We start from the raw sequence: 22,537 nt of genomic DNA, 5'->3' as shown, positions 1-22,537 counted from the left end.
TTGATAGATAGACCTACATGATAGAAAATGTGTTAATGGTAATGCAATTACAGTGACTTACACCTGTTTTCCTTGACTATTATAACTCTGAACGGCATATCACTTGTTTTCTTGCCGTCAGTCTCTTGTTCTGTCTGCCATGCCTAACCAGATACCACCTACCTCAAATTAGCTCCTGAGAACTAGCAAATTAAACTGCAGAACCTCTTCTTCTGCAGAACCTCTTCTCCTGTGAGGACAGGCTGAGAGAGTTGGGGGTGTTTAGCCCAGAGAAGAGAAGGCTCCGGGGAGACCTTAGAGCCCGTTCCAGTACTTGAAGAGGGTCTACAGGAGAGACGGGGAGGGACTCTTAGTCAGGGAGGGGAGCCATAGGACAAGGGGGAAGGGTTTTAAACGGAAAGAGGGGAGATTGAGATGAGATCTTGGGAAGAAATTCCTTGCTGTGAGGGTGGTGAGAGCCTGACCCAGGTTGCCCAGAGAAACTGTGGCTGCCCCATCCCTAGAGGGGTTCAAGGCCAGGTTGGAGGGGGCTTGGACTGGTGGGAGGTGTCCCTGCCCAGGGCAGGGGGTGGCACTGGATGGTCCTTAAGGTCCCTTCCAACCCAAACCATTCTGTGATTCTTCTCCACCCTCATTTAGCAGCCATAAATGCACACTGTGCTGCGTTCCTGACTTTGCAGCCTGTTCCCCATGGACCAACGAAGTCCCTTTGGCTGAGGCAGGTGAGGTCCTGGCATGGGCACGGCTGGAGCACATCCCTGCCTCAGCCCTGGCTGCACCGACGCCTCTGCTTCGGGTCTCTGCTTCTCCACTGAGCTCGGCAGCGAGGGTCCGCCACACCGTCAGCTGGGTGTTTTGATCCGCAGCATTTCGGAAGCGCTCCCATTGACCTGATTCTATTTTTAATCTGGCTGCTCATAAATTTTAAATTTGATAACCCTCCACGAGGCTAAGATTTATATCCTGAGGAAAAAGCAATGCCAACAATTTATTTTCTTTTTTGGCACAAGTACAGTAAACAGATTACCTCAGCTAGTTAATTTAAAAAGAAATTGCCTTTTCGTTCATAAAACCAGTATCAAGGAGGTGCTTATTTATTATCATTGCTCCACTCTGGTGAGACCCCCACCTGGATTATTGTGTCCAGCTCTGGAGCCCCCAACATCAAAAGGATGTGGACCTGTTGGAGGAGGTCCAGGTGACCTGAGAGGGTCATGCAGATGCTGCGAGGGCTGGAGCCCCTCTGCTGCGAAGGCAGGCTGAGAGAGTTGGGGTTGTTCAACCTGGAGAAGAGAAGGCTCCAGGGAGACCTTACTGCGACCTTCCAGTATCTGACGGGGGCCTACGAGAAAGCTGGAGAGGGACTTTTTACAAGGGTACGTAGTGATAGAATGAGGCGTAATGGCTTCAAACTGGAAGAGGGGAGATTTAGATTAGGTATTAGGAAGAAATTCTTTGCTGTGAGGGTGGTGAGACCCTGGTCCAGGTTGCCCAGAGAAGCTGTGGCTGCCCCATCCCTGGAGGGGTTCAAGGCCGGGTTGGACGGGGCTTTAAGCAACCTGGTCTGGTGGGAGGTGTCCCTGCCCAGGGCAGGGGGCTGCAACTGGATGATCTTTTAAGACCCCTTCCAACCCAAACCATTCTATGATTCTATGGATGTTGTTTCATTCATAATTGAGTTTAGATGCCATTTCAGTCAGACCTTCCTTTGTCAGACAGACAGTCACAAACCAAAGGTTGTCCTGAGCATAGGACAAGAGGGACTGGGCAGATGCACAAGCACAATCAGCTCCTAAAGTGTTGTTGTGGCTGCTCATCCCTGTGCTCAACACCTTTCCCAGCATCTCCGGCCTGAGCTCATTCAGTCCCTGCCCAGCACCTTGCTGGGAAGCCAAGGCCAGGAGGAAAAAATTGCAATTAAAATGGTTTTAAAAGTGTCAGCGCAGCAGCATCTGTATTAGCAGTGATACAGACTTATTTGTAACTAATTACAGTTGTTTGCAGCATTTTGTGAGATATTCAGCAGAAGCCATTTAATTGGCTGGACCGCTTTTCAGATTAAATACTTCTCAAATCAAAGTCCCACCAGGAATTTATGCAGCTCCTTAATTTTGCAGTGAAAAGAGTCCCCCTTTCATCAGTAGGCCTGTGTTTTGTTTGTGCCAAAGCTACTTTATGCCACTCTGTAAAACAACCTCAAAAGTAAATCATGTTATGCTCTTCATTATGGCTGGAGGTCTAAAAAGGAAATTTGTGTAAGTGAAAATCAGGGAGTTGCATGTCTCTACTCCATTTAGACCCCAGATCACAAATAATTTGCTTAAAATTCAAAGCCCTTTGAAATAAAATTAATTTCTGGACTGATAAAAATTCAAGAAAAATCACATAAATAGGATAAATATGTATTATTATTAATTATAATTTACATTCACTAGAAAACCCAGTTTGCTGCCTGTTACACAGATAAATTACCAATTGATTTCTCATCTTCAGGCCTCTCCTTGTTCATTTTATTTGAAGTTCCCGAATCTTGTGTTGTTTCAGAATATTGTACCAATTTAACTCTTGGTTAACCACCACTTAAACACTTTGGCAGCAGCCAAATCTTTCCTTCCAGAAAGGGGCAGTTGGAGCAGTCGTCGCGGTGCCCACTCTCGGCTGGTTACACCCCCCCTGGGGAAAATCACTGCTCGGAGGAAGATGCCTTGACTCCTGCCAGTGGAATATGTATTTTCTCAGATTTTAGTGCAGGAGGGTGTAACTCTTGAGTTTTGAATAATTTCCTGCCCAAGAGAAGTCTTGCCTCCAGAACAAGTTTCTGCACAGAGAGCAGAAATTTTTCGCCTCCACTTTTCCTTTTCCAAGGGATTGCTGTGAATCCTGCTTATAGAGAAATCAATTTTTAGGAGATTCAGAAAAAGTGCTGAAATTATTATAATTTTGCCTTGAAAAATAGCTCTCCAGCAGGAGAAGCAAAAATAGAAATAGGTATGAGAAGTGAAGTGTTCAGGCTACTCATAGAGCACCCCGCATCTTCCTCACTCCCCTGGGACACTGCAGCCTGGAGCGTCAGGGATAAAAAAATAACTAAATCCCCAAGGACTGGTCTTTATGAATGTGTCTGTAATACCTACAGTCCTTTGGTGCCTCCTTTGGAGTAACTGGGGAGAAAATCATGTAACGGTGCAGAATAGCTTACGGAACAGGAGGTAAATAAGAGGTAGGGGCAATTTAAGTAGTGTTTATCTGCTGGGTTAACTCCTTCAGGTTTTCTTCTGTTTCTTTTCCTGTGATATTTAGTATTTTAGTCCCAGGCAGAACTCCCAGGCTGGTTCATTATGGGCAGAGAGGCTGAAAGGAGACGTCCGGCCCGAACAGCAGTATTTGGTGAACTTTCCAAAGAGGCAGAGAAATGGAGATCACTGAGGTGCAACATTCAAGCAGGTGACTTTGGTGGAGGATTTGAGAGCACAGCTTTGAGAGTTGTATAGATTTCAAATAGTCCTTAATTGGCAGCAGAGGTCAGGAGGAAGGGATTAAGAGGAGGAAAGGAAGAGGAGAGGAAAAGCGATAACCTAAAGTCTGGTTTCACGTTCCTGTGATCTTTGGGAAGGATAACAAATGAGGGACATATGGGTTTTGTTTACAGAAGCTATATCCCCATTTGGACCAGGATGACGTGTCCACAAACCTTATACACTGGCTGCATTCTTTATTTTTAATTACTCATGTATTTTTTCCATCTGTTTTTCTTACTTCTTACGCTTGGCTTTCTGGTCTTTAGACTTTTCTGATCCTGGGCTCAGTCTCAATCTCCTTAGAATAGAGATAGGAGTGGACAAGTCGTTCAGCCTTTCATCTGCCATTAATGATGAATTACACAGCCTGCACTAGGTCATCAGCTGCTAGAAATTGGCTTAGGAACACTGAAATCAATATACACCGACCGAGAATTGGATTCTGTATATGTATTAGTACCTCATTTGCTTTAGTCTTTTTGGTTGTTTTGAACTCACAGGCGATGGCAAAGTCCTACAGATTTATTTCTGGTTTCTTTCTCACGTTGCTCCCATCATTCTTTGGGTTTGTTACTCATTTCTGAGGCGATGCATCATCACCGGCTGTGTCATTTCATTTTCAAATGCCTTTTAGGACATGAGTTCTGGTCCAGCTTTCCAGTGCCTACTTTTGCCTTTCAACTTATTACAGAGAAGGACAGACTCATTCTGCATTTTTTAGCCTTAGAGAAGTAAGAGCATATTTGGACATACTTTCCCAGTCACCTGCTTTAAAATGCCCCACTTTGTGTTGGTGAAGACTGGGAAGAGATCAAAGGTAAACAGATTTGCCATTGTTTTTTTCCTGTCTCCCCTGAGTACGAATTCCAGACAGCTCTCATCACCCAGGAGGGGAGATATTTTTCTTTAAAACTGCCCTTATGTAGGAGTCATGCTTATATTTTTAAGCTTTTTCTTCCACTTTATAGATTTAGCATGTGAATTTTTCTTGCAACTCAGATGAATTCTTAATCAGCTTCCATGTAATTTTTTTCTTCAGTACAATGTTTTTCCTCTGAGATGTTTTCAACCAAGGCCAGTAACATGCAAATACTCAAAACAGGGCCAAAATATTTCTGAACCCGTCGTATGAAAGAATTCCTCTTTGCTTAGCACCAGTGAAATGATCCAAAGGACTATTTCTAGGATACTACTACCAGTCACAAATTAAACCTTGTCATTATCTCAAATAATGTCACTATATAATGTTGTAGCATGGAGCGGTTTCATATCCTTACTTGAATTATTTTAATTATCGTGCTTGAAATCTTGTGTCACATTACCATGTCTTGGTATGATCCCCAGTGGGAAGCTGTCAAATTTCATTATATTATGGCGACTCTCATTTGGTGGCTCCAACATCTTTGCTATGTGAGCCAGCCCTTGTGTATTGCTCAAGATTAAGTCAAGAGCGTGCCTGCGATTCTCTGAAATGAACTGTTGAAAGGAGAGGTTGACCTAATTAGAAAAGTCTCCCAAAGAGCAGCAGAGAACGAAGCTCCCATAAAACAAAGGACTCCTCCAGTTTTCACTCGGATTTAATTTTGACCTATTGTGCTCGTTCTGTAGTTGTCTGCAATGGCTTTAGGATGGAAAACTTAACCAGTTTAAATAACCGCACATTTAAATCTCAGCACCATCCCTCAGGGCAGCAGGGCAGATGTGTGACCTGCGAAATGCAGCAGAAAGACCGGACAGGGAAAGTCTTTCCCTGCCTTGGGTGAGAATTTTTCTTATTTGAGGAGTTTGCCTGAAATCAGGATAAGTATTGTATATTCTTTGCTCCTGACATGAGAGTTTTCTTTCTTTTTGCATAGCTTACCTTTATATGTCATAGTGCCCACCTTTCATGGGTTTTCTTGCTTTACAGGTTGCTTTCAGTTGTTTCATCCAAATTTTTTTGTTTTCATGTGGGAATTCAGTAAAACAGTCCTGCAAAAAAGGCAAATGGATCTGTGTGGTTTTATAGAGCTCTTTTAACAGTATCGTAAGACTCCCTTCAAAATTATGACTTGGATGCTGTTAGAGTAGTAAATATGTAAATTCATGAGTAATTTGCAAATGTCCTTGAGCCACTGAACCCACTGCAGTTGCGCAGGGTGTCTCCGTTCAGTGGAACTGTTAAAGTTCTTACTCCAGAAGACGGAATTGACTTTCATCTCCCTACATTTAATTGCTTTCCCTTTCCATACCTCTTTAGATACAGATAATAAACAAGCTTAAAATATTACAGGGGCAGGAGGGGCAGTTGGAGAAGTAAACGCCGCTTCCCTCTCCATTTCAGTTGCTTCTTTTTCTTCTGGGCTGTCGTTAGTAGGTGGGCTGTCGTTAGGCTGTCGTGTGGTAGGTGTGGGATTAAGCTCACATCTGTCACAGCCTGAACAGAGTTTTAAAAGGTGCTCAGCGCTCTGAGCGTGCACATCCAGCATCGTGGTAGACCCATATTTTAGGTATCACCACACCAACTGTATGTTGGGCTTACCATTTTGATGAAATATTTTTTAATTTATCCTTTCAGACCTTTCTCTGGCCCCTGTCCCTACCCAAAGGAGATATCTAAAGTTGTTACCTGTTATCTTAATTTTATTTTTTTATCTGATTACATGGGAAAAAGTATTAACCAGGTTCTTGGAGACCTCTGCTGGTAATATCATCCTACTAAGTCTCTCAGATTTTCTTATGTCAAAATAGGGCAAATGACCATTAAAAACCTGACATCGCTCTCTTTTTTCATGGGACTTTCTGAAAAGTATTGTAGCTGTATCTGGACAGATGGGGGTTGTGAAGGTAACAAAGTCAGAGGTTTTGTATGGTCTTCGAAGACGTGGCAATTTTAGCAGAATTTGATTTGCATGTGGAGACTGGCTGAACTTAAGTTGTGTTTAAAAAAAAACAATAACAAAAAGCAAACTCTGATAAAAATACGTGAAACAACTGAAAATATAATCTCATAAGTGTCTGAAACCTGTCAGTGCCAATTTGCACCAAATTCTACCAGAATGTATCTCCGATATCTAGTTTTGGACTTTCTAGGTTTGTTCAGTGTCATTAATACAATTATTGAGTCCAAAGATTTTTCACACATGCGGAAGGTCTTCCTGTGGCAGGACTTGTAGGTATGGCCCTGATCTAAGAAAGACTGAGAATTGGGACCCGAAGTAGAGCCTGTAACCATGCAGGCCTAAGTTACTGGAATAACCTGAATTTCAATGCAGAGGTAGTTCTAAACTGCAAGTTTTGAAGTTGGATGCTAAACTACAGAGCTTTGAAGACTAAGTCGTATGGATCCTGACAACGAAAATGTCTCTGTTTGAAGGACCAGGGGTCTAACAATGCAATTTATTCCGCTGGGGCAGGACATGAGCTGTTGCTTTGTACAACGGTCAGGATTTCTGAAGCTACTCTTTTTCCTAAAGTGTTTTTATTAAAAATAAAATGGGAACAGGTTCTGATCTTGCACGTGCCACCTTCAGAAAGCAGAACTGGACTCAGGGAAAAAAATCATTAGCAATTATTAAGCATGTTATTAAATCCAACTCTTAAATGTGCTAATAGAGAAATTTGCTTGTACCTAGAGAGTATGCTGCTGGCTCCAGACACGAGGTTTTATTCATTCCTTCTGCCTTGCAGCTCAGCCCAACTGGATTCAGAAGATCAGCGATGCCCATGTGGCTATGGAGGAGAGCGTGGCCTGGGAATGCCGGGCCAGCGGGAGACCCAAGCCCTCCTACCGCTGGCTGAAGGATGGGGAGCCACTGCTGCCCCAGGTAGGCACCGGGGAGGAGGTGCTGGTGCTTTCCTGCTCCACCAGCTTCTCATCTCCACTCTGAAATCTCCCCACTGTGTAGGCAGTTCCTTGCCGTGCCTGGTGGGCGCCACTGTTGCTTCACAGGTAGGACCCACAGCAGGTCTATGTTCAGAGGTTCTCCCTCAGATGAAGGATCCACGATACAAACCTAAGGCTGGAGAGATCCTTGTGAAGAAGAGGAAATGACCAAGTGGCAGTATGGAGTCTGCGGCCAGAAAATCGCCCCAGATTTGGTTTTTTTAGTTTATGATATTTAGGTGAACTTTGTGTTTCTGCTGCTCTCTAGCAGCGTTCCCATTCCTCCTGCCAAGCTGGAGGGGCATCGCTCAGTCCTGTGATCCCCCCTGATAAAACCACAGACTAAAACAAGTCACCAAAGCATTGCTTTCACAGTACCCTGCGTTTTTTTTTCCCTGTCACTTATGGTGAAAGAACATGGCAGCCCAGATTTGATCAAACCCCAATAAAGATTGCACAAACATTAAATTTCCGCCCTACGGCCAAGTAGAAAGCCAATAGCTCTTTATTTTTCTATTTTTAAATGGAGAAACTCCTCGGGAGGGAGGGAACACTTTGCTGTACTTACTAAAATTGATACCAGGAGCTCCGTATCCTTAGGCTGACAAATGATACCCTGGTCTTTTGTTCCACACACTAATTTTACTTGCTTCACGCTGGTCACTAGCAGATGGTCTTGTACTTAAATCCCATTAGTGGCTGATATGAAGTAAAGGATCATTAAATTATTAACGTCTATATTGTTTTCAGTAAACTGCAGAGGATTTGAAGTATTTCTCTCTGTGCTGCCTAAGATGGTAGCCTGTCTCACTAACCTACATTGCCATTTATACTCATAATACCATTGTTTTAAGAATACAGTTGGCTGTGATATGCCACTATGAAACAAAAGTGCATTTTTTATTTAAGTTTATCTACTTGAAAGGGATATTAATCTAAATGGTTGGGGTATTAAATCAAAGAGAAGCCAAGTCCTCCAATTTAAATTGCATTTACCAACTACTGTATTGGTTTTACTATTTAGTATCTAACCTGACTTAATTTTAGCTGGCAGACAAACAGATTGGAGCATCCAAATTCTTCCCATTACTGCTACTTTTTTTGTGCACCTCGGTGGGTTTACGTTCCAAGGAGGGATCTCCCTATTTACTTTTTTATTTGTTTCACTGCTTCCTACAGGGCAGAGTTCAGCTGGAGCAGGGCTCGCTCACCATAACGAACGTCAGCCTGTCGGACGCTGGCATGTATCAGTGTGTCGCGGAGAACAGGCACGGCATCATTTTTGCCAGTGCAGAACTGAGTGTCATCGGTAAGTGTACATTCCTGAATGCTGCAAACCTTCCAAAACCAGCAAAGCCTTCACCCAAGCTGGTTTAGCCAAGTTTCAGCATCTGAAGCAGAAGAGCTACTGAGGATCTCTGATAACTTGTTGGTTTTGAGTAGGGCGTGAAATGAGAACTTGAGAAAGTGGATAGGCAGAGAATAGATTTTTTTTTATTTTTTTTTTTTAAATCTTCCCATATTCTCATATTCATCCAGGTGATTGAGCAGGGAGAGCTGAGCAGCTCACTCACCTCTTGCTGGTTAGAAACATGTGGCGGAGAAACCCAAGTATTGCCCCAGTTCAGAGCGTACTGGCCTGTAACTCTGTAACTGCCTGCTCGTGGGCTGCAGAGACTGACTCTCTTGAGGAAATGTTGAAAAACCATGTCTGAAAAGAACTTTTACCAGTCTGATGGCAATCATAATGCTCCCATCCCCAGCCCTCGCCAAGAAAAACAACTTCTGTCCCACCAGTTTGGTGTACACCTACTCTGCTTGTCCCAGTTAACATCAGGAAAAGATCCTGTGAATCCAAGTGGTTAAATACCTGGTGGGAGGGGGCAAAGAGAGCCAGGCCCAGTGGCAGGAGAAGAGGCAACGGGCACAAAACGAAACACGGGAAATGCCGTTTAAATGTAAGAAAAACTTTTTTTACCGTGAGGGTGGTCAAAAGCTAGAAGAGGTTCCCCAGAGAGATTGTGGCATCTCCATTCTTGGAGATACTCAACACTCAACTGGACACGGCCCTGGGGAACCTGCTGTCGCTGCCCCTCCTTGAGCAGGGGTGGGATGGGACCATCTCTGGAGGTCACTGCCAGCCTCTGCTGTTCTGGAGTCTCTACCCCATTTGCGAATGTGACAAGTGACAGGCCTGGGAACCTTTATGTCAGCATAGATATTCTAGTTTCAAAGGGTTAAATAGAATTCATGATTACAAAATAGTGGTTGAGTTTTTTCAAAGCATCAAAGCGATGCTCAATAGCATCATTCCCAGCTTTATCCTGAAGAGCAAAGCATGAGGTCTTTTCTGATTATGGCATTTTCAATATTGGTCATTTTTTATCAGCAGAAATAGATGTCTGCATAGAAAAAAAATTCATTTGAAAGATTGTCATTGTTGTTGTTCAAGAAAAATACAATAATGCTCAATAAATTGGGCTTCACAAGTGCTAAGATTTATTGGACGTGTTTCTGCGTGAAAGAAATCGAAATAAACCCACTGGTGCTTTTCCCATCTATTCAAAACCCTGGTGGAAAGGAGCCTTTGGGAGGAAGGCAGGTCTCAGAAGACAGAGGCTTAGCCCTCGGTGGTGGGTACATCCAGTGCCTCCCTGTGCCCGGCAGCAAAAGCAAAAACCTTGGAGAGCCTGCTCTTAAAAACCTGCCAAATAAATTGTATTTGGCTGAATTCTCATTTGGGTCATGCAATCTTGCTTCTGTACTGTGAAAAGTACCAGAAAGGTGTGCTGCAGATTAATTTCCATGGATCTGTGATTTTATTTGGCATATTTTTAAAGAAAACCAGCATGTTTTCCTTTACGCTAGAGTTTTCAAAGGAGGTCAGTATTCTGAGCTCACTGAGAAGTGTTAGCTTTTAAACAGATCTTCCTGAGTAGAAAAATGGTTGTTTTAAAAGGTCCTGGAGTTAAGCACTTCAAATGATAAGACACCACTAATAGCAAGTGAGACTTATAACAAAATTAAGTGAAAAAAAGAGAAATGGAAAATTACAGACAGAGCTTTTCTCAGAGTGATTCTTCTCTATTGTTGTTGCCAATTATATTGCCTGGAGTCTGCAGCTCAAACCGGGATCCTGTTGTGCTGGGTGTTGTAAAAATGTGTACTAACATGCAGTCGTTACCTTACAGAGTTTTGAGGCTAAATGTTAAAAAAATTTTAAAAAAATTAAAAAAAAAAAAAGAAGAATGATAGGCTTAGAGTGAAAGAAAAGTAATTAAAATCCTCATTTTCCAAACAAGGTGTGAAGAAATTAAATGCATTACCCCTGAAGTGGCCCAGGGAAGCTGTGGGAGTGCTGAGAACTGAGCTCAGAGATTCTCAATTTCAGATGACAATGTTTTGAACAGCACAGAATAAAACCAGTATCTCCATGAAACTCCTCTACCTCACACAGGACCAAGAAGGAAATAGCAAATTACTCACAAAAAACCAACCAGTCTAAACTGTTCATTGCAAAGCTGGAAATAACATGATTATTCAAAAATCTATTTTGCCCATAAATTTTGGAGAATCGTCTGAGAAATTATTTCCGGAAATGAAGCTGTATTAATTACGATAATATGACATAAATAATATTCCATTTGGTTTTGAGTACGTTGGTGGGAAGTCATCCTCAGGATGCCTCCTTTCACTTTGAAATATTTTATGTCACCAGTGTTGGTTTTCGGATGGCTCTTTTATAGTCTTTAATAACTTCCGTGTTTTCCTCTGTGCTAAAATGAAGTCGGCCATCTATGATTAGACATAGAAGACAAGACAGGTCAGAGATTAGTGAGCTCTGATTCATGAAAGTGGAAGACGAGATCTATTCGATCATAAAGCCCATCCCATTATCAGTGTAGGATTATGTTTTATTCAGCTCTTTGGCGGCAGGAATGATCTCCCAAAGAATTGAGGCAGATGAGATGCCCTAAGAAAAATTAATTTGCTCTCTGTATCATACGGCAGGTTTTTTGTCTCCCAGCTGGTTCGGGTGAGCTTTAGATCATTTTATGGAGCATCAAGCAGATGCGGTGCACAGTGATCTAAATTCTCACCTCCCAGAGTGCAGCAAGAAGGAAAACCAAGGAAAATCCTGCAAGTTGGGGGGATACAGGGATGAGGCAAGAGGCACAGGGTTCAGGCACGCAGCCAGCAAAGGGGAGGCAGAGAATTAGAGGAGACCAGGCAGAGTTTGCTGCCTCTGATCCATCAGAAAGTAAACTCCTGCCAGCAAAGACGTAGCAAGCAGGGCAAAAGCAGTTCATAAAACACTTAAGCTGCCTCACCTATTTGCTTCCAGCTTTCTGTATTGAAAAAACTAATTGTCCCACTTGATACAAATAAAACCTTCTGGTCGTCTTTGAGGAGTTCACTACCAGAGCCAGTCTAGAGGCCGCCGCCTCAAAGCTCTGCCTGTAATCACGTCCCATCAAATAAATCATTAAAAATACTTTGAGGGCAGGAATCAGAATCCAAACAATCTCCCGCCTCCCCAGCCTTCCTTACAGCCAGGCTGCAGTCTGTCTGCCGGGCTTTGGTGGCTGCTTCAATGAATATATTGACTGGTTTTCACAAAATAGAAGAGTGTACCCTGGAGGGACTAAAAAAGATGTTTCAAGAATACCTTGTACCTGGGTGCCTACTTAAGCCTTGCCTTGTTTTGCTTGGTTCAGGACCTGGCTGTGTCAAGGACTCCCACCTTCATAGCATTAAAATAAAAGACCTGGTTTATGCAACAATTATGAATATAAAGCATAAAAATATCAACTTTTCTGGAAATATTAACATTTCCGATTATGTCAGTTGTGTGTTAGTGACAATTTTCCTGTGTGCTGCTGCTCTGCACGTGGCAGTGTTTGACAAAATGATGATCACGCTGTTACGACACAAAAAAGGAAATACGTTCTGAGTTTCACGCCGGCATAGTTCTTAGAGGTGCTGCCCTGAATAAGGTGTGTATGAGACTGGGTTTCTGCTGCCTCCCGGGGTTACTGCTTTCTGAGGTTTGTGGCTGAATGTGCATTTCTAAACAAATGAAGAGCTGAAGGTGGCCATTGCCCCATCCGTACACGCACATAGTTCATAAAGTCAAATCATTAAGGAACTGCAGGTGAGAAACAGCCCTGGAATATTGTAATGTTCAAAAAAGCCTGACTTTGGTTTTTTCAGAGGCAATTCTGATCTCTATTTATTTTTTGTTTCCTTTCAGCCGTCGGTCCAGACTTCTCCAAAACCCTCTTGAAAAAGTTAACTCTCGTTAAAGTGGGTGGTGAAGTAATCATTGAGTGTAAGCCGAAAGCTTCCCCCAGACCTACTTATTCTTGGAAGAAAGGAAAAGACATCCTAAGAGAAAATGAGAGGTAATGTCTTAAAGTAACCATTTCTTTCATTAGCTTGCTCCAACCCAGGGGCTTTCAGCAATGAAAGCTAAATTTGTCATTAATAGCTTCCCAAAATTGACTTGCAAATAAATGTGAAAACAGCTAGTGTTCAGTCTCGAGGAGCTGGGGGTGAGATTTCTATTCCCGTTGTGTTCATCCCAGTCTCTGTGTACTATTAAAGCATCCCTGCCAAGAACCTGATAAAGATACATTCTGAAAAGCAAATATTTTGTCTCTGCATTGCTCTAAATAGCCATTGTTTTTCAAAAAGTTTCCCAGGAGATAAAACCCTCTGCTGCAAATTACACTGCTCTGGTGCATTACTCAATGTCCCACAAACAGGAATTATTTGGGGTCAGTAATTAATTTGGCAGTCCTAACGCCTGGCTTGGAGACGGCTTTTTCAGACTGGCCAAGTCATTTTTTTTCTTTTTTTTTTTTTTTTTTCAATTCAAAAGGAGAGCATTGGTAGGGAGCAGGAGCCTGCCTTTCAAATTCGTATGCATGGTTTTGCAATGATTTGTTGTTGACTGTGTAGAGGTGCCGTTGTTTTACCTGTCCCGCCTGAGAGGGGTCCTTGGCAAGCAGGAAAAATCCCGTCCTGTTAGTAAAGATCAAAAAGCCAGAAATTACAGGAAATTGTTATTTTGAAAAGCTTAAACCCGTTAGAGCTGTTCTTTTATCTTGGAAGGTCTAGTCTTGCTCCATCCAACCTACCTGCCTGTAACGGACATTGAACTATATACTATGGTGATGTATACAAGTATGCAAAAAAGCTTAGTTCATTTAAAGCCAGATGAGAAAAATAATAAACAACCTATTTCTGACTTCTTTAGCTCCTCTTACCTGGTCTTTACAAAGCTATTGTCTATGGACTGTTCGACTTCGCCTCCTGGGATAAAAAGAGTTGGGTGATCAATTACCCAGAGCTTCCTCTAGCAGCCAGGGTACAAAGCTGTGCGAGGTCAAAGTTATAATAGATCAAGGTATATTGATTTTTGAAACTGAAGTAACTTGCTCTTCTGGTGAAGATTGTGCAAAGGATGGGAAGTATTAAATACTGGAAGTTTTGGAGTGTCAGCCCCACGAGGTCCCATCCGTCTCCCTGTCCTCGCTGGCACAGTTCATAGCTGAAAAGTGCTGTTTTCTCTGATGCTGCTCCTCCCGGGCACGGCACATTCTTCCTCCTCATTTTAGTTCAGGAGTGAGAGAGGAAGCATTAGTTTATCTCAGCAAGGGCCTAGAAAGGGAAAGAAATGCGAGCGCTGTGTTTCTTGCTCGGTCACTGGTGTGCAATGCTGACAACAAAGTTGTTTGGTGTTTTTAGCGCTACTTTCTCATCTGCAAACGATGCTGTAATACAGCAGAAATCATAGAATCATGGAATTCTCTGGGTTGGAAGGGACCTGGATCCTGATTTTCCATGGGAACGTGGCTCATGCACTGGGAACATAAGCCAGGGTAGTAGCTCGGGTTGCCTGCATGTTTACTTCCAAATAACTTTTGAACTGGTTATTTGAACTGGCTGTGGATGTTTCAGCTCGTTTCCAGCAAGGTTTAGGAGAGGAAACCTCAAACCAGCAGGTTTCTTCAAAGCTTTAGTCAAATAAGCAGCTGGGAAAAGGAGGTACTATTATTTCCCCCCCCAGTGAAACCCTGTCACCTGAAGTCACGCCGTGGTGGACATGAGTGAGTCCACACCAGAGCACCCTGAAGGGTGCACACCTCTATGTAAGTAGTGGAAGGCTGTACCTACAGCGTTTTCCTGACCACCCTTCTCCTGGGGCATACAGGCATGAATATAGTCATAAAAACTTGCTAAATAGCATATACCTTGCTCTCTGCTGGTCACAGTCCCCCTGCCTGGGCAGTCGTTAGGCTGGGAGGACGGGTTGTGAGTACAACGCTGGTGGCAGCAATGGGCTGGCTCCCGTGCTCCTCCTGCTCCCGACAGAACCGGGAGCCTCCCACCCAGGCACCAAGCCCTGGGTGGGAAACCAGACGTGAAATGTGCCCAAGCAGGTGTGAAATTTTCTGCTGCTTCAGCCCAAGGGCTTTTCCGCCAGCCGGATCATCCAGCGGGGCCGATCTGGCAAAATGTCTTAATGAACACCGCTCCGATGACTTGGCAGTTGGACCTATTTAGTTCTTATACGCAGTTGGTTGTGTCTCTCGTGGGCATGAGGGTGTTGAATCCTCGCCATCGCCTTTATTAACCGCGCCATCCTTGCAGCCTGTACCTGGAAACTGTGTAAAATGCGCAATTAGGAAATTATATTGTCTTAGATGATCGTGGCATTGTTCGTCAGCGCTGTCTGACTTCACAGGGGTAGGAGAGGCCATGTGCCTGGTCCTCTGCTTAACGCTGCTGTATTTCTGGTTTCATCTACCTAACTTTGCAGTACTTCTGGTTTCATCGGTTGCTGAAACATTATCTCCTCTCTGCCATCTTGAGGGGACAGTAGCATTGACTGGAGTCCAGCCCTAGTATCTCTCTACACCCACACTTATGTGTGGGCTTCAAACAAGAACTTTCTTGGCTGTTGAAAAAATCTGTTGAAATATAGGAAGAAAGATGCCAAGAAAAGCTGTTGCTGAAATCTCTTTATCTAGGGCAGAAAACAGAACTTTGAGACAGGCGTGGGAGATGAAACTTAAATGAAATCTCTGGTTAAACTGATGTTTTTGAGTTTCAGAGAGGCACCTGAACATCTGGATACTTCTCCAAACTGAACTTGATCGTGTGAAGGTTAATCAATATAGATGGTCCTCCCAGTTCCAGCTGGAGTTAAAAACAACATTAACGTGTCAGTCCTTGCTTTGAATTCTGATGTGCAGCCTGACGGCTACCATGGCAATGGCTCCAGCAGTTCTACTGGGGCTCCTGTGACTTTTCAGATGGAGTTTAATGTTCAGGACTCCTTGCTGGAGCCAGAAATAGTGTGAAGCACATTTTGCTGCCGGGAATCTTGCTCTGGAGGCCACTGCTGTCCAGGAGGCAAAACTTAAGTGTGTTTTTCGATGTTTGCCCAGAGGGCAGAGACTACCCTGGAAAAAAAAAAAAAAAAAAAAAAGCTTTATTGTTTTAGGTTTCCTATTCTTCTCTGGAGGCTGGGGCAGTGTGTGCTGCACCCCTAATGAATCACCTGCCCTGAAGGTATCTCTTACTGGTGGTTGAGAACCGCGCAATTGTGTTATTAGAAATTCTGCCCTGGGGTACAATTACATTATTGCAGTCATTAAAGGCAGTTCATCTCCATAATAATGGAAATCCTGCCTTGGAGGCCTAATAAAATGTTAGTAGCCTGACTCCAGAAGGTAAATTTTATATAGAAGCAGCTATAGCACAGATACAGATACATTGTAAATGCTGCTTGGAAACGAAGACTGTTTCTATACAGGTAGAGATACAGAGATAATTTTCTGTCCTTGGTCTTCCCTTCACATTTCAGTGCGAAACGTCTGTTAGACTCTGTGGGAAAGGTCTTCAGTCCCGTTAATGCCACCCAGTACGAAGCAGCCTCATAGGGCCACTGGTAGAGTATGAGCTGGTGAGTCTGCTGCCTGTCACAGAATCTCCTGCCTTCCACACCACCGGGACAGGAGACGTGACCAAAATACACTTGGCCTCTGGGAAAACCTTGCTCAGGAGCAGCAGATGCCTTTTAGATAGGAACAGTCACCATAAAGCTGTGCAGGCTGCAGCGTCAGAGAGACAGCTGTAGCCAAGTAGTGTTTAGGACCCACTTGCCCAGCAAACTCCTCAGGCAGAAGCTGTTTTACCCTTTAATATACACCATTACATGTATAATCTGGAAGTTTGAGCCAGTCGTTGAGATCTGCACCCGGGAGGGAGTCATTTCAGAAGCCAACAAGCACTGGGAGCTCAAGGTGGAAGCGGTGCCTTTTGGTCAAGGCCAGGTTGGACAGGGCTTTGAGCAACCTGGTCTAGTGGGAGGTGTCCCTGCCCAGGGCAGGGGGTTGGAACTTAATGATCTTTAAGGTCCCTTGCAACCCAAACTATTCTATGATTCTATGATTCTGGTCACTGCAAAACTGCGATGTGTCTTTGGGACATACCAAATCGTTCATCAGAGAGAAATTGAGTTCAGAATGTTTTTCACTCGCCATTTGGTTCTCCTGTATTCATACTTCCGGGTATGTTTAACCTTTGATCTCTTCATTCTGACTCAGCATTAGGAGAAAAGATATTTTGGAAAGGTGGGATCCCATTAGATTCTCTTTTCTCGTGTCCCAGCTACAGCAGTGTGACTCCGAAGTGATGCTGACTTGAGGCTGTGACATCGAGATGGGGAGTGTTGCTGCCCAGGAGGGCTGGCCTCCAAAACCAGGCAAAAACTCCTCCAGTGAGGAGTGCACAGACCGCAGAGCCAGGACTTACAGGTTTTATTTAAATCTCAGTGGCACTTTGGTCTTATAATCGTATGTCTTTATCCCCCTGATCTTATGAAATAATGTAGTCAATGTCAAGTGAGTTTTTGTATATAAAATACATGTACGGCATCCGATACATAGGATCTAAGCATCATAGAGGCGTTATATACAGAGACACGGGCTTCTGCAATTATTACACCATGCGAAAGGCAGATGATTCGAACTGTGCCTCTACTTTACTCCAAACCTGCCTCATACACCAAATCTATCGTTCCTGGAGATCGGGAGATACCTGGAGCACTGTGTCCAGTTCTGGGCTCCCCAGTTCAAGAAGGACAGGCAACTGCTAGAGAGGGTACAGCAGAGGGCTACAAAGATGATTACGGGCCTGGAGCATCTCCGTTATGAGGAGAGGCTGAGGGACTTGGGTCTCTTTAGTCTGGGGAAGAGAAGACTGAGGGGGGATCTGATCAACGCCTATAAATACTTAAAGGGAGGGTGTCAAGAGGATGGGGCTGGTCTTCTTTCAGTGGTGCCCAGGGATAGGACAAGAGGAAATCGGCACAAACTTGAACATAAGAAGTTCCATCTAAACATGAGGAGGAACTTCTTTCCTGTGAGGGTGGCAGAGCCCTGGAAGAGGCTGCCCAGGGAGGTGGTGGAGTCTCCGTCTCTGGAGACATTCAGACCCCACCTGGACACGTTCCTGTGGGACCTGCTCTGGGTGGACCTGCTCTGGCAGGGGGTTGGACTGGATGATCTCCAGAGGTCCCTTCCAACCCCATATCATTCTGTGATTCTGTGATCAGTGGCATTTACAGAAGTAGAGGGTAATTTTATGTGAGATTTACTAATATAAAGCAAATCCATAGTTTCCCACAAGTTTGGAAAAACTTCCATTAATTGATGGCCCCGTATAACACTAAAGTGAATGAAAGCAGGTCCTTACAGGAGGACTTTGCTTTAAACACCTGAACTCCTAAAGCCAAGCGTCCTCCAGGCCACAGTATGTCTCATTTGTGACAATTATTTCCTGGCATTACGTTGTATATATTATTCTTCAGCAGGAGTAGGAGGGGAAGTCACAGCAGTCAGATTGTTCTTGCAGGATTTTGTTAATCCTCTCCTAATAATTCAATTACATCTAACGCAACAACGTTAGATAAATTTGTTACTGAGACTAGTGCTTTAAAACCTTTATTCTCAGGTGATCTTGCCACAGAAAACTTTCCATTTCTTCATTTTTACGGCGCGCCTCCCGCCAAGAACTGCACTCGGTTGCAAGTGTGAGCGGTTCATCCTCGCAGTAGTGGAAATCAGAGGTCGCTGTAGTCACCGGCTCCTTCCCTGAGATTTCCTGGGTGCAGGAGAGAGAATCGGGCTGTGCATGATTTAAAGACAAATCCTGGGGCTCTTCAGAGCGCTGCCAGATGAAATTAAAACAAGCCTCTGTCACAGCAGCTCCTGCGCTCCAAACTGTTGGAGGAATGCCCTGCAACGGAACTGAAGTTCTCTTTGAGCTATAGATCAGGAAGCATTTTAAAAATAATTTAAACCAGTTAATGTAAAACAGTTTAATTTAAAACAATTAAATCTCCCTTAATTTTCATACAGTTTTCTGGAGTCCATGAAAAAACAATGTTGCAGCCCAGCAAATCTTCAGGTGCCATCACGTAGGTGCGCAGCATCCAAGGGCTCAGCCATGGGAACCCTGGGGTTTAAGGTCAGAGCTGAGATGGGTCCTGTGATCTGCGTCGGCAAACTGGGGTGTTTTGTCACTCCACTGCACAGACTGAACTGTCTTTTAATAACTTACCACCAGAGGCCGTTTGGTTAGAGTATCTTAAGAAAATTTCTCATGGAATTGGTCAAGGGATGTATTTTGCTGTTGGCTTGGAATGATTTTGCTGCGGTAGTGTTGGAATGGGCTTTTAGGTGCTGGTTTGTAAGGCAAGATTTGCATCACTTTCCCTGCAAGTCTTCCCTCTTTTCTCAGGTGCTTGGTTTTGACTTGCAGAAGTTACTTTAATTTACATGCAATTATAGTAATAATGACATTTATTTCTGAAAGAGTGTTTTAGTTTAGATATCAGTCTATCAGAGAGACATACTGTCATTTCATAGAACCATAGAATGGTTTGGGTTGGAAGGGATCTTAAAGCTCATCCAGTCCCACCCCCTGCCCTGGGCAGGCACACCTCCCACCAGACCAGGTTGCTCCAAGCCCCCTCCAACCTGGCCTTGAGCCCCTCTAGGGATGGGGCAGCCACAGCTTCTCTGGGCAACCTGGGCCAGTGTCTCACCACCCTCACAGCAAAGAAGTTCTTCCCAAGATCTCATCTAAATCTTCCCTCTTTCAGTTTCAAACCATACGCCATCATCCCATCGCTTCCTTCCCTGACCGAGTGTCCCTCCCCATCTCTCCTGGAGCCCCTTTAGGGACTGGAAGGGGCTCTAAGATCTCCCCGGAGCCTTCTCTTCTCTGGGCTGAACAACCCCAACTCTCTCAGCCTGTCCTCACAGCAGAGGGGCTCTAGCCCTTGCAGCGTCTCCGTGGCCTCCTCTGGAGTCATTCCAACAGGTCCATGCCCTTCTTGTGCTGAGGTCCCCAGAGCTGGACACAGGACATTTCCCAGGGGGAAGCTGTAGCATTGTGTGGCTGAAGAGCAGATGAGGGAGGTGCAGTGTTGGCAGCTATCTCATGCACTTGGTAAGAGCTTGCATGCCTCAAAATCTAATGTGTATTCCCTTGAAATAATTAATGTTTAAAATATGTACAGAATGGTCTTCATTCTTTATGTTCTCCTAAAGCTATTGGAAGTCGCATTTACCCTACCACCAGACGTGTGCTCGGTCCAGGACAGAAAAATAATTGTACTTTTAAACCCCAAAACAAATTGCTCTTCTCCCGTTCTTGTTCATGTAAAGCCCTTACATCATTAGAGCCGTTTCTTTTCCATGAATATACAGTGCGCGCGTTGTTTATACAGTTTAATTGTAAGGAAAGAAATTCATAAAAAACAAATGATGTTCTGTGCTGGTAGCAAAGAATGTGAAAGTATCCAATTAAAGAGCCACTCACTATGGCTTGTATAACAGCAGCATCTGTTATCTTAATTAAACAAGTTTCTGTATAAAGGGACCCTCATACTGCACTTTGTTAGAGCAGGATCTGACCTAGATACTCCAGGCACGCTCACTATCCTCATGGAAATTTTCCCAGTTGGGCCCATTATCTTGCAGTCTTGACAAGTTTCGTGATACATGAGCACACTCTTGCACACACAAAGCCATACTGCTTAAAGCAGGAAGACTTTTTTATTTCTTTTTTTAGCTGGTAGCCAATAAAAGCACAGAAAAGCAGCATATAGTGGCATTTACCCCTTGAGTTCAGCCACAGAAGCATTTGGAAGTGTAAAGATTGCCCGGGTAACTCGGGCCTTGTCAGATAACATCCAGGAGAGAGAAACAGGCTTCCAGAAAGTGCTCACAATTTGTTTTAAAAGTGGTAATTTAGGGCCAGGTTTTTGCAGGTGTTTCATCACTGCTCCCCACCGTAGCCTAGAGCCAGAGATGATTTAGGAAGGGCAAGTTCAGTTTTGAAAGTCCTGGTGCCCTGGTAACTTCTGGGAAGAAGATGAGGATTTGTGAGATTGGGAAGGAGCAGTGGAAGTCTGATGAGGACTCGGGGCTTTGTACCCATCTGCAAGCAAAAACCCAACCAGAGCCATCCCAAAACCCCAGACTCGTCAGGAGGAGACATGATCATGGTCCACCGGGATGATCAGGAGCCCCATGCTCAGGGCTGTAGGACACCAGGCAGCTGTAGCCGAAAAGCCTCTTGGATATAGAATCATAGAATGGTTAGAGCTGGAAGGGACCTTAAAGATCATCGAGTTCCAACTCCCTGCCATGGGCAGTGAATGTTAATTTGTTTGTAAAGAAGAACATCACCCAACGCAGGCGCTGCCAGCTGCCTTGGGGAGGAAGGTGAAGACCAGGCCACCATGAACTCAGCAGGAGTCGCCGGGTAAAGGCCAAAGCAGGAGCTGGAGGGATTGTGGCCAAGGAAAAGCAGAAAGATCTCACCTCATTTTTTTTTTTGTTGTCTTCTGCTCTTCAAAACTGTTCAGTCTTTTCTCTCTGGAAGGGGTTAGCCATGGTTTTCTCGAGAGTTCACATCCTCAGGACCTCCTCATAAGGGTTGTTGATTGACAGACCCCTCAGGTATTATTTTTGTAGCAGGAATTTTAACATACTCACTTCGATGCTATGTCATTTTGAGGAAGAGAAATTGTGAAATCACACAAGAAGAGAAAGGCTTTCCTCTTACTCTTTCAGCGTGTCTTGAGTTTTAAAAGTTGTATAAATTCCAATTTTTTATTTTTTGCTCAGTCTTCCTAATTAGTGGTTAATTACCCTAGACAGCCAGAAAGCAAATGGCAATAGGACAGACATCTTTCCCAGTCTGGTGCCAGGGTACAAACCACAGTAACATTTTTATACTGATTACCTGAGAGATGAATTGCCAGCAGTGGCTTCTGGGCACGCAGTCTAGTGACACCTCAGCAGAAAAGAAAACCTCGAAGGATGCTTCCTGTCATTGTTTTGCATTAATTGTGTTGACTTTCTTGTGGTGGTTTTTTTTTTTTTTTTTTAAATAAAGCACCTGTGCAATTTCTTTTAAGGCAGACAGGTAACCAAAGCATCAATAACTTGTCGGGCTTTCATTACATCCTGCCTAAGCAAAATGAAAAATGACACCCTGCAAATAGCTTTGTGAAGTTTGAATCGACAATGCAGCATTCATCTTAGTTTTCAGAGAGAGTGGCAGAAGATGGCTCTACTTCACTGGAACATCTGAAATAACTGATGTGTCAACTTACCTTAACCCATTTTCTGCAAAAAGAGAATTAAAATGAACCAGGAATCCACTTGATTCAGTGGTCAGAGGTCTTGGAAAGCAGTTGTCTTAGGCTTGATGGCCTTGTGTTCATGGGCTGTTTGGTTCCCAGCAGAAGCTAGGTTTAGCTGTGTCTTGTTCTGGAAGATCACAGTATGTTTTAACATCAGCTTGTCATGGCTGTGGGTCTGTCAACACTAAACATTTGTAGTTTAGTGTGCGCCAACACTAAAACCCACTGATTTGTGTGATCCAAAATCCATTGGTGAAAACTGGTCAGTTTTAGATTCATAGAATCATAGAATGGTTTGGGTTGGAAGGGACCTTAAAGATCATCTTGTTCCAGCCCCCTGCCCTGGGCAGGGACACCTCCCACTAGATCTGGTTGCTCAAAGCCCCATCCAACCTGGCCTTTGCCAAAGTTCTCTCT

General features: G+C 43.9%; 1 protein-coding gene across 1 annotated transcript in view; it reads left to right on the top strand.

Moving 5' to 3' along the window:
- The window catches only part of LOC141467352 (contactin-4), a 252,592-nt gene that overhangs the window by 178,412 nt on the left and 51,643 nt on the right, over nucleotides 1-22,537 (top strand). The window contains exons 9-11 of the mRNA XM_074151834.1: nucleotides 7,188-7,324; nucleotides 8,563-8,692; nucleotides 12,638-12,788. Coding sequence (XP_074007935.1) covers nucleotides 7,188-7,324; nucleotides 8,563-8,692; nucleotides 12,638-12,788 — 418 coding nt within the window. The remainder of the gene's footprint in view (nucleotides 1-7,187; nucleotides 7,325-8,562; nucleotides 8,693-12,637; nucleotides 12,789-22,537) is intronic.

This window comes from Numenius arquata, chromosome 8, assembly GCF_964106895.1.
Source record: "Numenius arquata chromosome 8, bNumArq3.hap1.1, whole genome shotgun sequence".
In the NCBI taxonomy this organism is placed as follows: domain Eukaryota; kingdom Metazoa; phylum Chordata; class Aves; order Charadriiformes; family Scolopacidae; genus Numenius; species Numenius arquata.
The sequence above is the reverse complement of the archived record's forward strand: the minus strand, read 5'-3'. Positions and strand labels throughout refer to the sequence as shown.